Source organism: Pseudorca crassidens, chromosome 9 (assembly GCF_039906515.1).
Source record: "Pseudorca crassidens isolate mPseCra1 chromosome 9, mPseCra1.hap1, whole genome shotgun sequence".
In the NCBI taxonomy this organism is placed as follows: Eukaryota; Metazoa; Chordata; class Mammalia; order Artiodactyla; family Delphinidae; genus Pseudorca; species Pseudorca crassidens.
The window spans coordinates 76242965-76259271 of NC_090304.1; the positions used below are offsets into that span (position 1 = coordinate 76242965).

At 35.7% G+C, this 16307-nt stretch overlaps 1 protein-coding gene across 3 annotated transcripts in view; it reads left to right on the forward strand.

Moving 5' to 3' along the window:
- CNTN5 (contactin 5) overlaps positions 1 to 16307 on the forward strand; it is a 1387157-nt gene that overhangs the window by 878067 nt on the left and 492783 nt on the right. For all 3 annotated transcript variants that reach the window (XM_067750786.1, XM_067750785.1, XM_067750787.1), the window contains 2 exons: positions 15106 to 15229; positions 15358 to 15533. In XM_067750786.1, coding sequence (XP_067606887.1) covers positions 15106 to 15229; positions 15358 to 15533 — 300 coding nt within the window. The remainder of the gene's footprint in view (positions 1 to 15105; positions 15230 to 15357; positions 15534 to 16307) is intronic.

Sequence of the window (16307 nt, forward strand, 5' to 3'; positions counted from 1 at the left end):
TGGTTTCTTAATTTTTAGAGCTATTTCTATTAGTTTCTGTTAGTATGCTTTTCTCTCCAATTTAACTATATTCCATTTGAGGAAAGATCATCTTGTATATTCCTCTTTTTTTCTCTTTCAGCACTTAGAGCAGTGCAAGCTTAGTTGGAGCTTAACAAATATTGTTTAATTAAAGAGGCATGTACTTGAGGAATTTGAAATCTGAATTTAGGCTAAATTTCTACACCATGACAGAATATTTGCCTGAAGATTTTTAAGCTAAACTGTGTTTATTTTTATTACAAATGAAGAGGGAAAAACAATGTCTTCCATCTGTTGACAAGGTGGCTTTGTGGTTTGACATCTTCTGAATGTTGTATGGGGTCAGTACATTTTGATTGTTCTCATAAGTGATAGCATCTCTGAATCAGCTGACCTTTCTTTTATAGCCACATTAAAAATGATGAAAACATCTATTAGACTTTCAATGTATAGTATGTGCACAACATAATACTACTACTCATGAAACATTCATCACAAAACTTTTTAATAAATCATGCTCTTCAGATCTTAGGAATCCTTGAAAGTTTTATAATAACAGTTTATACTTGTTTACCTTTCATAAAGAAACAATTTCAGTGTTAAAAGGCAACTTAAAGAAAGGTTTGGATATTTTTGTTAAGAATTCATCTTATATTCTCACAAACTGTGAAAAGTTTTACTCACATTGTAACTGTGGATGTCATCATAAAATGCAATTTCTAATTAAACATTTCAAAATTTCTGGAAATTATCACATAAAATATATCAATGATCATTAAAAGTGAATTTGGTTTAATTGTATTGGACATGACAGGTTGTTATTTCCTCTAGACCATAATACCAATATGCTTAGTTCACATTACATGAATAAGCTAGATGAGGCCATTAATTAGAGGTAACCAGTAGGTGGAGAGCATTGGGTCTGGCACTAGGCCTAATCTTTGAGAAAAATGGACACAGAAATAATTGTTTAAAAGAGGATTTAAGTCAGAAAGGCAAGTTTAGAATCTAGGTAGACATGGTAATGGCTGGTCATGATTCAGGAAACAATTGAAAACATAGTGTTTCAATACCAAGAAGCAAGGCTTCCCTAGGGAACCTGGCTGTAGAAGTCTCAGATAAGGTGATACTTAAAACCCTCCTGCAGGAAGAAAGTTAGTATCTGGGTAGCCTATCAATAAGTGACAGAAATTTCAAAAAGGGTTAGAAGAAATGAGATATCAGCTTGATCCTAAGACAGGACTCTACAAGGGAAATCAATGTCTCCATAAACAAAATGACATACCAGTGCTTCAAAAGCTCCACTGGAATTAGGGTAGATGGACTCCAGGGTCATCATTTCACAGTAGAACTTTGTCCTCCTATTTAGGCATCTCTGATGAAAGACTACTGTCAATACAGTGCTAACTTTAGGCTCTGGTTTATTGCTCTGGTCTGATTCTAAGAAGGGGTTGTACCTCCACTTTAGAGGTGTTTTTAAAATTTGTGGAGTAGTTTTGATTGTCTTAATTTTGATTCAAGGATGCTACTTTAATTTAGAAAGTGGAGAATAGGAGTGCTAAATGACCTATAATTACAGTACTCTTAAATGTCCTTCTAAACTTTCACATTGGTGAAAATTCTCTTTAAAACTTTCTGAGGCAAGAATCTAACTCGGTACTTTATTATATGCAAGGTATTTTTGGTACATAATGGAAATGTCAATGAAAAACATGTAAATTACAGCAAGATTATATTTAGTTTTGTTAAGAACTTTAACAGAATTTGTTGACCATTTAGAAAATCACAACACCTAACACCAATAACACTCATAAAATTTGATTAATCTGTACTACACTTAGATCAGTTTGCCTTTGTAGCTGCTACATTCATGAGGGTTTTATCAACAAAAACAAACTTTGATTACTTCTTTATGTGTCCTATTACAATTGTTCTTGAGAATTTACATATTGAATTCAATACTGTTTTATAATGTTACTTATTTTTTATTTTATCCCTTCATTAGATTAAAAAATGCATATAGGTAGGCTAGAATATCCATTAATTTAAGAATCATGAGGAAAATTATAAAATACTTGTTATTAAAAGAATTTGATAACCACAAACCTAAAGATGGATGTGCAGCACTTTTTCCTAAATTCTATATTGTTTTTCTGGACATGGTGAGACCAGAAAGGATGGAGTTGTTACTAAGGCTCAGGAATAACAGAAGGGAAAAGGAGAAAGAAAAAAACATATATATGATTTTATGATTTATAAGTATAATTTAAACATTTGCTATTTATGTTACTCTACATAAGTGTCTCCAAATCTAGCCCCTGGCTTCTCCCCATAGGTAATGCCATCTTGCCCAAATAATTTGGATGATCTCATAGCATATCTTGTTTTCCTGATATAAACCTAAGAGAAAGCTATCTAGAGAAACTCAGGAGTTACCTTTCTCACATGCCTACCTTACACATTTTAGTTAACTGTCTGAAGATATATTGCTTCTATGGATGCAAAACACTTGGAAAGAATATATGCTTCCCTTATAGAAGACTGTCACCTACCCAGGTAACTGAGCCTTAAATTGCCATGTGATTTTCCTACAGATCAATATCCCATAACAAAAAATTGGTTCAAATGTAGAGACTAATAATGCTATACATATACCAAAAAGTGTTTATTATTCACATCATGAAGCTTTCTGATGAGAGCAGGATAGGCTGGTAGGAAAATGGCTTGAGCAAGAAATGAGTTGCATTAGTTTTTGTTGTGGTTGGGGAGTGGGGCTGGGGTGAGAGTTCTTATGTGGGCTTGGGTTTTCGTGTTATGAACTTTCCTACCTGAGTCAAGGGAGGGATGCATATCATCTTTCCCTGAGGTGAAGCAAAAGGAAAAAAATGACTGGTGGGGCTTGAAAGCCATCTACAGTCAAAGATCAAAAATGAAGTCTGACTTGATTACATGACTGTACAGTGCAAGTCAACCATGTAAAAATGCAAAACAAGAAGCATAACATCCATATAATATAAATGTCTAAATAATAACACTGGACATTCTAGAAAGGTTAAAGATATAGGATTTAGAAATAGAGACACAGGATGAAAACCCATTTTCAGAATTTGGGCATGTGAAGAAGGACCGGGACTAAAGGATTAAGTAGAAAACTAGTTATAAAAACTGGAGTACCATAACCTGATATAGCTAGATATGGGGTGGAATGGTTGAATATCTCCTGTCATAGGCCCATGGCCTGAGACTGTACTTAACTAAGTAGTAATCCAAAGGCCTGAACTTGGAAAGGAGAATATAAGCAAGACTCTATAATCTAATGATATATACTTCAGTGACCATTGCTTCCTAATCAAATTATATCTTCATTAAAAGCTTTAAAATTATGTTGCTTTTAAATGTAATATTAATCAAGGCAAGGTAATTCTGTATGCTATAATCAACAATTTGACACAATAAATGTTTCTTTTCTATTCACATCCCATTCCACTTCATTCTTCAATGAATAGTTCTCCATGTGGACAGTTTGGGAACCATCTAATATTTTGATATCTATTAGGATCTCGCTGGCACCTACTGCTTTTTTACCTTCAGCTAATTTACAGGTGAAGAGAGAGGGTGAGGGCCATGCATGATTTTTGTGATGAGTTCTGAATTTCACACATATTATTTCAGTCCAGAAGCAAGTCACATTGGAGTCCCAGTCCAATCATAAGAAAGGTTACAAAAGTATTCCAGTGTTCTTAGGAAGAATAAGTGGGATTATTGAGCATCTAACCAGTTCCTGTCACACATGAATAGACAAAACCTATCAAATATAATTGTGTGCTAATGATGACATAAAAGTTCACTGTAGATGAACATTTTGACATTGAGTATAAGTATATGCTTAAAATACTCTTCTTCATTTATTAATTGATTATGATTCAAATCGTTTAAGGTCAGTCTATTGGTTATATTAAAACAAATTTGTTTTTCAATAAATTAAAGTTTAAAGTTAAAAATATCATTTTGGTTAATTTCTTATTCTACATAATATTCTATCAGAGGAACATAAGATATTCATGGTACAGCCTTCATATTCTAATCTTAATGGCAATTTCCATAAATTAAGCAAGGTATTATTGATGTGCTAATCAACTCAATTATGATAAAATCTTGAGTAAAGTGTATTTATTTTAGAACAGAATTGAATCAAAAGATGTCTTCATCTAGGACATAAACTTATGTTACTTATTTAAGACATACTTTATTTTTGAGAATCCTAACAATAAAACAGTAATTTGTTAAGACTTCATACATTACTAGAAGTGATGAAGCTAAAACTGGATAAATATCCTAGAGATTATTAGAATGGAAAGATTATACTTCTAATTCTAAATGTTTAAGGCTCAATAAAACTTAAATAAAGCATTTTCATTCTCCCAAGTATGATTATTTGTAAATGATATTTTTATTCTTTACTTTTCCTGGGAAGTTCATAGATTTCATAGTTATGTCTTGTCTTAAACACCTTTTCATATAAGTAATATAAGGAGATAAAAAATAGTTTGTTAATTATCTATTCCTGTGTAAAAATTACCTCAAAACTTAGCAAATTAAAACAATAATCTTTCATTTTCTCACAGAGACTGTGGGTCTGGAATCTGTGAGTGGTTTAGGTGGGTGGTTCTGGCTTAAGTTCTCTCATGAGATGAAATGTCAGTCAAGCTGTTGATTGTAGCTGCATTCACCTTTGAAGGACTAACTGAAGGAAGTTCCACTTGAAAACACACTCATGGTTGTTAGTAAACCACAGCCTCTTGTTGATTGTTGGCCAGGCCAGAGATTTCAGTTTGTCTTGTGTGGATCCCTCCATAACCTGAAAAATTGTACTCAGGATATAACAACTGTCTTCCTCTGAGGAAGTGACTGACAATAACATTGGAAGAACAGTTTAAAGAACCCATACATGAAATCAAAGTACATATGACAAGATAACAGAAAATGATAAGAAGTAATCCTTGGAGCTCAGGAAACAAATGGAAGAGACAAAGAAAACCATTAAAGAGTTGAAACCCTAATTATTGGTAATATAAAGGCAACTAGAGCTCAGGAAACAAGTAGGAGAGACAAATAAAACCGTTAAAGAGTTGAAACAATCATTATTGGTAATATAGAAGCAACTGAAAAGATAGGAGCATAGCAAACAAATTAGAAGTCAAACAAATAGGAAAATAATAAAAATATAAAACTTGTTAGAGAGATGATAGAGCAGACAATTTTTTTAAAAAGCCAACATATGTTTAAGTAGTATGAGAATAAAACAAATGAAGAAGAAATATTCCAAAAAAAGAAATTTTTGAGGAGGGAAATAAAGATGGTGGATTAAGAATATGTGGAGCTTACCTCCCCCAACAAATACACAAAAAAGTACATCTATGTGTGGAACTCACTGAAAATGAACTGGAATCTAGCAAGACTCCGATACAACCAAGGATATAAGAAAGATGCAGATGCAGTTGGGTAGGAAGGGAAGACAAGCAATTGGGTCAAGACCTTTGCCCCTGGAAGGGACTCAGAGGACAAGGGAGATTACACGGGTATACACCCACCCTGGGGAGTGAGCAGCTCAAGCCACAGACTGGGTGTCCCCGTGCTGAAGTCCCACGCAGAGGAGACAAGCCCCCTTGGCTGGTTGGAAGACCTTTGGATCAGATAGAATGTCTGGAAAAGCCTGCACTCCACTTGTGAAGAGTGTGCACATTCTAACTAGCCCCCAAGGCAGAGCAGAGAGGGTCCTGCTCTAGTGGCTGCAGGTTTCCCATGACTGACCACCTCGTGGTTCATACCACAGCCCAAGTCAAGTAAATGCTCTGGCCCCACTTAATCCATGGCACAGTGCAGTGCTGGATCTGGAGCAGCTTGACCGGGGAAAGAACTCTACCATGGGATGCAGAAGCTATCTGGTCCCAGGGCAGAGCCCAGGGAGGGTGGCAGCAGTCATAGTAGGCATTTCCTCAGGCAGTGTCCCCAAAGCTGCCTAGATCTCTGACAGTGACTGCTCCACTACAGCTAACCTCCCAACATGTGCTGAGAGTCCATGTGGGTTCTCCCAGCACTGTGAAGTGACTCCACAACAGTGAGAGGGTGATGGGAGAAACAGAGGCAGGGGGCAACGATTGGCTGTGAGAGACAAAGGGAACTTGCACACAAGGTTGCATCTGAGCAGAGCCACATTCGCCTACACAGGCAGCACATGGACCTCTTTTTGCACATGGGCCCCACTTGCTTCAGCACTCCCCTTTTCTAGGGCAAAGGCCCTGGTGTGGGGAGAGAGAAAAATACACACTGAGGGAACAGAGCCACTTTGAACTCGGTCCTCAGGGCTTCTGCTCCAGTAACTTGGAATCAGACCCTACCCCTGACAGTGTGGTGATAGCCACTGATCAGAGAGGAGGTCTTGCCTCATACCCAGTGCCACCTTTAGCTCCTCCATCTCCAGCTCCACTCCCTACCAAGGTGACAGCTATCAGCACACCTTGAGGAAAGATGTGACTGGAGTCCACTTCAGATCCAGTCATCCTACCAAAGGCATTAGGCATACACAGTCTGCATAGGGAGGTTCCCACATAAGAACAGCACTTCAAGACTGTAGTAGGTAATTATTTCACCTAAATTCATAGAGACAGAGAAAATTAAGTAAAATGAAAAGGTAGAGGAACTATTCTCAATTGAAAGAACAAGAAAATACCCCTGAAAAACAAATAAACAGAAATAATTTACCAGTTAAAGAATTCAAAGTATTAGTAATAAAAATGTTAACTGAATTAGGAAAAATAATTGATGTAACCACTGAACATTTTAACAAGGAACTAGAAAATATAAAAAAGACCCAATCAAAAATAAATAGTTCAGTATATGAAATATAAAACACCTTAGAAGGAATGAATAGCAGACTAAGTGATACAGAATAACAAATAAGTTATCTGGAAGGTAGAATAATGAAAATCACCCAAATAGAACAGGAAAAATAAAAACAAATTTTATAAAATGAAAGCAATTGAAGAGATCTCTGACCCAAATAAACAAAATAGAAATGAAAGATGAGAAATGACAAATGATATCACAGAGATACAAAAAACCACAAGAGAATGCTATGAACAGTTACATGCCCACAAATTGGACAACCTAGAAGAAATGAACAAAGTTTTAGAAAGATACAAACTGCCAAGATGGAATCAAGAAAATCAGACTATTTGAACAGACTGATCACTAATATTGAAATTGAATTTGTAATTTAAAAACTCCCAGCAAACAAAGACCATCAAGGACTGGATGGTTTCACAGGGGAATTCTACAAGACACATAAAGAGGAACTAATACCTATCCTTCTCAAACTATTCCCAAAGCTGAAGAGGATAGAACACTCCAAAATTCGTCATATGAGGTTACAACAACCCTGATACCAAGACCCAATAATAACACTACAAAAAAAGAAAATTATAGGCCAATATGTTTGATGAATATACCTACAAAAATACTCAACAAAATATTAGCAAACTGAATACGATAATATCTAACAGGGATCATACACCATGATCAAGTCACATTTATCCCAGGGACACAGGATGGTTCAACATTTTCAAATCAACTTTTTCTACTCTAATTGCTGTGTTTAAAACTTCCCAAACTATGTTAAATAAGAGTGGTGAGAGTGAGCATCCTTGTCTTGTTCCTGATTTTAGAGGAAATGCTTTCAGTTTTTCACCACTGAGAACAATGTTGGCTGTGTGTTTGTCATATATGGCCTTTATTATGTTGAGGTAAGCTACGTCTATCCCTACTTCTGGGAGTTTTTATCATAAATGGGTGTTGAATTTGTCAAAAGCTTTTTCTGCATCTACTGAGATGATCATACAGTTTTTATACTTCAGTTTGTTAATATGGTGTATTACATTGATTGATCTGAATATATTGAAGAATCCTTGAGTTCCTGGGATAAACCCCACTTGATTATGGTATGTAATCCTTTTAATGTGCTGTTGGATTATGCCTGCTAGTATTTTGTTGAGGATTTTTGCATCTATGTTCATCAGTGATATTGGTCTGTAGTTTTCTTTTTTTTATGACATCTTTGTCTGGTTTTGGTATCAGGGTAATGATGGTCTTGTAGAATGAGTTGGGAGTGTTCCTCCCTCTGCTATATTTTGGAAGAGTTTGAGAAGGATAGGTGCTTGCTCTTCTCTAAATGTTTGCTAGAATTCACCTGTGAAGCCATCTGGTCCTGGGCTTTTGTTTGTTGGATGATTTTTAATCACAGTTTCAATTTCAGTGCTTGTGATTTGTCTGTTTATATTTTCTCTTTTTTCCTTGTTCAGTCTCAGAAGATTGTGCTTTTCTAAGAATTTGTCAATTTCTTCCAGGTTGTCCATTTTATTGGCATATAGTTGCATGTAGTAGTCTCTCATGATTCTTTGCATTTCTGCAGTGTCAGTTGTTACTTCTCCTTTTTTCATTTCTAATTCTGTTGATTTGAGTCTTCACCCATTTTCTCTTGATGAGTCTGGCTAGTGGTTTATCAATTTTGTTTATTTCCTTAAATAACCAACTTTTAGTTTTATTGAAATTTGCTCTTGTTTCCTTCATTTCTTTTTTATTTATTTCTAATCTGATCTTTATGATTTCTTTCTTTCTGCTAACTCTTTTTTTTTTGTTGTTGTTGTTGTTCTTCTTCTTCTTTCTCTAATTGCTTTAGGTGTAAGGTTAGGTTGTTTATTTGACATGTTTCTTGTTTCTTGAGGTAGGATTGTATTGCTATAAACTTCCCTCTTAGAACTGCTTTTCCTGCATCCCATGGGTTATGGGTCATCATGTTTTCATTGTCATTTGTTTCTAGGTATATTTTTATTCCCTCTTTGGCTTCTTCGGTGATCTCTTGGTTATTTAGTAGTGTATTTTTTAGCCTCCATGTGTTTGTATTTTTTACAGTTTTTTCCTGTAATTGATATCTAGTCTCATAGCATTGTTGTTGGAAAAGATACTTGATACGATTTCAATTTTCTTAAATTTACCAAAGCTTGATTTGTGACCCAAGATATGATCTATCCTGGAGAATGTTCCATGATCACTTGAGAAGAAAATGTATTCTGTTGTTTTTGGATGGAATGTACTATAAATATCAATTAAGTCCATCTTGTTTAATGTGTCATTTAAAGCTTGTGTTTCCTTATTTATTTTCATTTTGGATGATCGGTTCATTGGTGAAAGCAGGGTAAGTCCCCTACTATGATTGTGTTACTGTCGATTTCCCCTTTTATGGCTGTTAGCATTTGCCTTATGTATTGAGGTGCTCCTATGTTGGGTGCATAAATATTTATAATTGTTATATCTTCTTTTTGGATTGATCCCTTGATCATTATGTAGTGTCCTTCTTTGTCTCTTCTAACAGTCTTTGTTTTAAAGTCTATTTTCTCTGTTATGAGAATTGCTATTCCAGCTTTCTTTTGATTTCCATTTGCAGGGAATATCTTTTTCTACCCCCTCACTTTCAGTCTGTATGTGTCCCTAGGTCTGAAATGGGTCTCTTGTAGACAGCATATATATGGGTCTTGTTTATGTATTCATTCAGCCAGTCTGTGTCTTTTGGTTGGAGCATTTAATCCATTTACATTTAAGGTAATTATCAATATTTATGTTCCTGTTACCCTTTTCTTAATTGTTTTGGTTTATTATTGTGGGTCTTTTCCTTCTCTTGTGTTTCCTGCCTAGATAAGTTCCTTTAGCATTTGTTGTAAAGTTCGTTTGGTGTTGCTGAATTCTCTTAACTTTTGCTTGTCTGTAAAGGTTTTAATTTCTGCATCAAATCCGAATGAGATCCTTGCTGGGTAGAGTAATCTTTGTTGTAGGTTTTTCCCCTTCATTACTTTAAATATGTCCTGCCACTCTTTTCTGGCTTGCAGAGTTTCTGCTGAAAGATCAGCTGTTAACCATATGAGGATTCCCTTGTTTGTTTGTTTTTCCCTTGCTGCTTTTAATATTTTTTCTTTGTATTTAATTTTTGATAGTTTGATTAATATGTGTCTTGGTGTGTTTCTCCTTGGATTTACCCTGTGTGGGACTCTCTGTGCTTCCTGGACTTGACTGACTATTTCCTTTCCCATGTTAGGGAAGTTTTTAACTATAATCTCTTCAAATATTTTTTTCAGACCATTTCTTTTTCACTTCTTTTCTGGGACCCCTATAATTCAAATGTTGGTGCATGTAATGTTGTCCCAGAAGTCTTTGAGACTGCTTCAATTCTTTTCATTCTTTTTTCTTTTTTCTTTTCTTTTTTCTGCTCTGTGGTAGTTATTTCCTTATCTTCCAGGTCACTTATCCATTCTTCTGCCTCAGTTATTCTGCTATTGATTCCTTCTAGAGAATTTTTAATTTCATTCATTGTGTTGTTCATCATTGTTTCTTTGCTCTTTAGCTCTTCTATGTCTTGTTAAACGTTTCTTGTATTTTCTCCATTCTATTTCCAAGATTTTGGATCATCTTTTCTATCATTACTCTGATTTATTTTTCTGGTAGACTCCCTATTTCCTCTTCAGTTGTTTGCTCTGGTGTGTTTTTACCTTGCTCCTTGATCTGCTATATATTTCTGTGTCTTCTCATTTTGTTTAACTTACTGTGTTTGTGGTATCCTTTGTGCAGGCTGCACGTTCTTAGTTCCCATTGTTTTTGGTGTCTGCCCCAGTGGGTAAGGTTGGTTCAGTGGTTTGTGTAGGCTTCCTCATGGAGGGGATTTGTGCCTGTGTTCTGGTAGGTGGAGCTGGATCTTGCCTTTCTGTGGGCAGGGCTGCATTTGGGGGTGTATTTTGGGGTGTCTGTGAACTCAGTATGACTTTAGGCAGCCTTTATTCTAATGGATGGGGTTGTGTTCCTGTCTTGCTAGCTGTTTGGCATGGGGCATCCAGCACTGGAGCTTGCTGGCCTTTGGGTGGAGCTGGGTCTTAGTGTTGAGACAGAAATCTCTGGGAGAGCTCTCATCAATTTATATTATGTTGGGCTGGGAGGTCTCTGTTGGTCCAATGTTCTGAAGTCAGCTCTCCCACCTCAGATGCTCAGGCTTGACACCATGCCAGAGCACCAAAACCCTATCAGATACACAGCTCAGAAGAAAAGTGAGAAAAAATGAAAGAAAAATAAAATTAAATAATTAAAATTTAAAAATAATTAAAATAAAAAAAATAGAAAATAAGAAAAAAAGAAGAGAGCAACCAAACCAAAGCACAAATCCACCAACGATAACAAGCACTAAAATCTATACTAAGATAAACATAAAAATCAGAAATAAGTCAGTCACAGACAGCAACCCCCAAGTCTACAGTTGCTCCCAAAGTCCACCGCTTCAATTCTGGGTTGATTTTTTGTCTATTCAGGTATTCCACAGATGCAGGGTATACCAAGTTGATTGTGGGGATTTAATCCGCTGCTCCTGAGGCACGGAGAAATTTCCCTTTCTCTTCCTTGTTCACACAGCCCCTGGGGTTCAGATTTGTTTTTTGCCCCACCTCTCGTGTAGCTTGCCCCCAGGCTTCAGTTCCTGTTAAAGCAGAGGCTGATTAGGGCATTGTTGCTAATTCAGGCCAAGGGGAAGGGAGGCGAACGGTAGTTAAAAATAGAATGTGGGGCGAGACTGCGGCAGCAGAAGCTGGCGTGACATTGCAACAGCCTGAGGCATGCCATGTGTTCTCCCAGGGAAGTTGTCCCTGGGTCACAGGACCCTGGCAATGGCGGGCTGCACAGGCCCCTGGGAGGTTGTAGCTAGTTACCTGTGCTTGCACCCAGGATTCTTGGTGGCTTCAGCAGCAGCATTAGCGTTTCATGCCCTTCTCTGTTGTCTGAGTTGATAGCCGTGGCTCACTCCTGTCTCTGGCGCTCATTTAGGTGGTCCCCTGCCTTCTGTGGGCAGACAGGGAAGGAATCCCCTCTCCTTGCTCACCCTGAAACAATGGTCTCTCGCCTCATAGGCAGGTCCAGAGATTTTCCCGGACTCCCTCCTGGCTAGCTGTGGAGCACTAGCTCCCTTCAGGCTGTGTTCACACAGCCAACCCTAGTCCTCTCCCTGGGGTCTGACCTCCAAAGCCCAAGCCTCAGCTCCCAGCCCCCACTCACCTTGGCGGGTGAGCAGACAAGCCTCTCAGGCTGGTGAGTGCTGGTCAGCACCATTCCTCTGTGCGGGAATCTCTCTGCTTTGCCCTCTGCACCCCTCTTGCTGCGCTATCCTCCGTGGCTCCAAAGCTTCCCCCACACCCACCCCCTGTCTCTGTCAGTGAAGGGGCTTCCTAGTATGTGGAAACTTTTCCTCCTTCACAACTCCCTCCTAGAGGTGCAGGTCCCATCCTTTTTATTTTGTCTCTGTTTTTTCTTTTTTCTTTTACCCTACCCAGGTATGTGGAGATTTTCTTGCCTTTTGGGAAGTCTGCAGTCTTTTGCCAGCATTCAGTAGGTGTTCTGTAGTAGTTGTTCCACATGTAGATGTATTTTTGATGTATTTGTAGGGAAGAAGGTGATCTCCACGTCTTACTCCTCTGCCATCTTAAGGTCTCCTGCAATGCATCATTTTTATCAATAGATGGAGTCTACTACTACAGGTGTATGTATCAAATTGTCTGAGTTTGTCTATAATAATACCTTGTTGGTTTGGAATTTTAAAAACGAATCCCTTCAGAGATAGAATCATCTTTGATTACTCTTTGCTGGGGACTGGAAAGCTCTACAGAGACCCAGGCTCTTCCACCCCTTACAGTGAACTTTATTTCTAAGAGAAAACCAAGAGAAAGAGGAAGGAGAGAGAGAGACAGAGACAGAGAGAGAGAGAGAGAGACAGAGACAGAGAGAGAGAGAGAGAGAGGAAGAGGGCTCACTGAGTCACTAAGATGCTTTTGAAGTGACAATGAACAAAGATATCTAACAGAGCACAGGCAGTCAGAATACATGTTTTTCAGACTAGTCCCTTATTTTCCAGTCTGTGATTTACCAGTTCTTAACTCTTTGCTTTTCCCCAGTCTGGGAAGCCTTTATTTCTCTTGTCCTGTTTTGACAATTTTCAGAATATAAGATTTGGAACCATAGAAACCTAGTTAAAATCAACTATTTACTACGTGGCTAATTTTGTGGAAGTCTCCTCTCAGAACCTCAGCATTTTCAACTTTGAATTACAAATAATAATAAAACTCAACTCAGATAATTAAATAATAATATATGAAAGTGTTTGTAAATGTTGTTTAAATGTATAATAATTATTATTATAAATAATAGTAATAGTAGTAGTAGCAATAGTGGTAGTGGTAATCAGGTTCTATATTCCAAAGCCCTGGATTTGTGTCCCAAAGTTATCATTTATTTACTATACAAATTTACTTAATTGATTTCAGCCTCAGTTTGTCTTCTACAAAATGGAAAATTAAATAGATAACTAAGAGATACCTACCATATAGCACGGGGAATTCTACTCAATATTCTGTAATGGCTTATATGGGAAAAAAAAATCTAAAAAAGAGTGGATATATGTATATGTATAACTGATTCACTCTGCTGTACACCTGAAACTAACATAACATTGTAAATCAACAATACTGCAATAAAAATTAATTAAAAAATAAAGGGCACTACTGCTAAAAAGAAAAATTAAAAATCATTGCTCTATAAAAGAAATAAAAATAAAACGAGGAAATTAATTCTAGTCACATTGCTGTTATGAGTGTTACATGATATATTGCATATAAATTATTCAGTATAATGTCTGACATATAGTAATTATAACACAAGTAAACTTTAGTTATTATTCTTATTAATTATAATTTACTGAGTACTTGTGACATACTAAGTATTTACAAATGATCGATACTCCTAATAATATTGTAAGGAGACATTGTTATCCACAATTAATAAATGAAGCAGCAAAGGGTAAAAGTAGTTGGCTCAAGGCTAGAAAATGATGGTACTAGAATTTAAACCCAAGTGTCTGACTCTAAAGCTCAAGATTTTTAAAATATATATATAAATATAAGATATATTTATTAAAAGTTAATCTTATGCATTATAGATATTTATAATATTAATTTAAATAATTGTATTTTAATGAGTAAAGACCAGAAGGAATTCTTTTTTTCATGACTTGATTGTGCAGTTTAATTCTAACTGAGATTTTGACAAGGTTTCATGTGCTTTTCTGAATTTTAAAAAATTCATTATGATGCAACAACATGCAGTATAATATTTTGACAATAATTTACTCAAGTTATTTATTTATCAAATCACTTATTTTCCTCTTTTAAAATAAAACTTTAAGTAACAGCAATACAATTTGGTATACAATAATACATTTTAGTTATTTTCATGTAATTTTTTTTGGTTGTAGCTAAGGAAAAAGCTGCCTCCCTTTTTATGCCTCTTCTCTTCTGATTTCCTTATTCACTTTATCTACCAGCTGGTAAACATTTAATTGTATACAGTTTTGTCATCTTTATTCAATTATTTGACTTATTTTGAGGACATGTCTCATTTATTCCATGAGAATGTGTGTACTTGCATTACATCATTTTCCCCTTACAATCCAGCATCATTAAGCACTAAAAGTCCTTGATTGAATGAGTGAAGAAAGGAATATGTGAAAAATGCATGAGGACGAACATTTTCATGTCTGTAGTACCCAAGTAGTAACACTATATTAGTTCATGATTTTCCTTTATCAAATATTATTTTTAACATTCTAAGACTTTTACAAAATTTGGGTATTTTAAAATAATGTTTTTGTTTAATGTTATTCTCCTTAGCTCCTCTTTTGATGAATTCAAAGATATATATTTTAAAATGTACAACATCTATGTTTGAGATGTGTTTTTTCATTTCATATATCATATTTTTAAAAGCAGTCTTGGTCAATGACAGAAAAAATCCATTTAGGTCTCTGCAATTTTCTAAAACAATGTAATTTGCTAGCTATACCTGTCTTTGGTAATATGCCTGTTTATTATGAGGAAAGTGCAAGAATTTTGAGTAGGAACATAGTGGAGAAAAAATATTTCGAGAAATTTCGTTTCCTTTTGGTTCTTACAGAAAGTGTGGACTACGGGCCAGTGTTTGTGCAAGAACCAGATGATATAATTTTCCCGACGGATTCTGATGAAAAGAAACTAGCACTGAATTGTGAAGCTCGTGGCAGCCCAGTTCCCAATTACAGGTAGAAATTCAATGTTAATCATTTTTCTTAAGTCTTAAAAATTCCTTTCAATGAGATTCTGACACTCCCTGGGAGTATTATAATGTCTCAAGTAATTTTTATGTACTTGTCTTCTGATTTTTCCTAAGATGGCTTCGAAATGGAACAGAAATAGATTTGGAAAGTGATTATCGCTACAGTTTGATAGATGGGGCCTTCATTATAAGCAATCCAAGTGAAGCAAAGGATTCTGGCCATTATCAGTGTTTGGCAGCCAACACGTTTGGAAGTATTCTTAGTAGAGAAGCTGTACTTCAGTTTGCCTGTGAGTAAAGTATTGCTCTTTCCACATATACATATATATAGTGTGTTTGTGTAAATATATATACATATACATATATATAAAACTTTAAAGTTTAGTGAGGCAATAGCTTATGACTTCAACTTTTAAAATCATGGTATAAACTGGTAACGATTAGAAGTATGAAAACAATGTGTTTCTTCCTGAGATATTTTCAAATTCCCTGAAATGTTTGCCCTCTTCACATAAATAGTAGTCTGGGGAGGTTAAAAATTCTGTTCATAAAAGCAGATAAAGTTTTAGAATTGAAATATCCTTTGAAATCTAGTAAGAAATAGATTTTTAAGTTTTTCTCTCTGCTTTAAAATATACACTTAACTGCTTTTATTCTTCCACTGTCTATTATAGTCACTATTTGCTATAGATTCTTCTGTACCTAAGATAGCATACACTAAAAATTCTGCTTGTAGTCAGGTAACCAAAGAAATGCCTCTGAAATGCTAATCTCTCAGATTCTGATTATAACTTCCCTCCCAAGTGTCCCAGGTTTTTTTATTAGAAAAAAGACACCACATGTAATCATTCATGTATACTAGAATATATACATTTTAAAAAATAGATCATATATCTAATTAACTAACTGTAGAGATTTCTTAAAACTCTTGAAATCATTTCATTTATGATGGGGTCTTACACCAAATTAAGGATAGGCTACTGGGTGAGATCATTTCTTAGTAGGTAATCCTACTTGAATTAAATTCTTGAGGATTATAATCTCTAAGAAATAGAAGGGCCAGT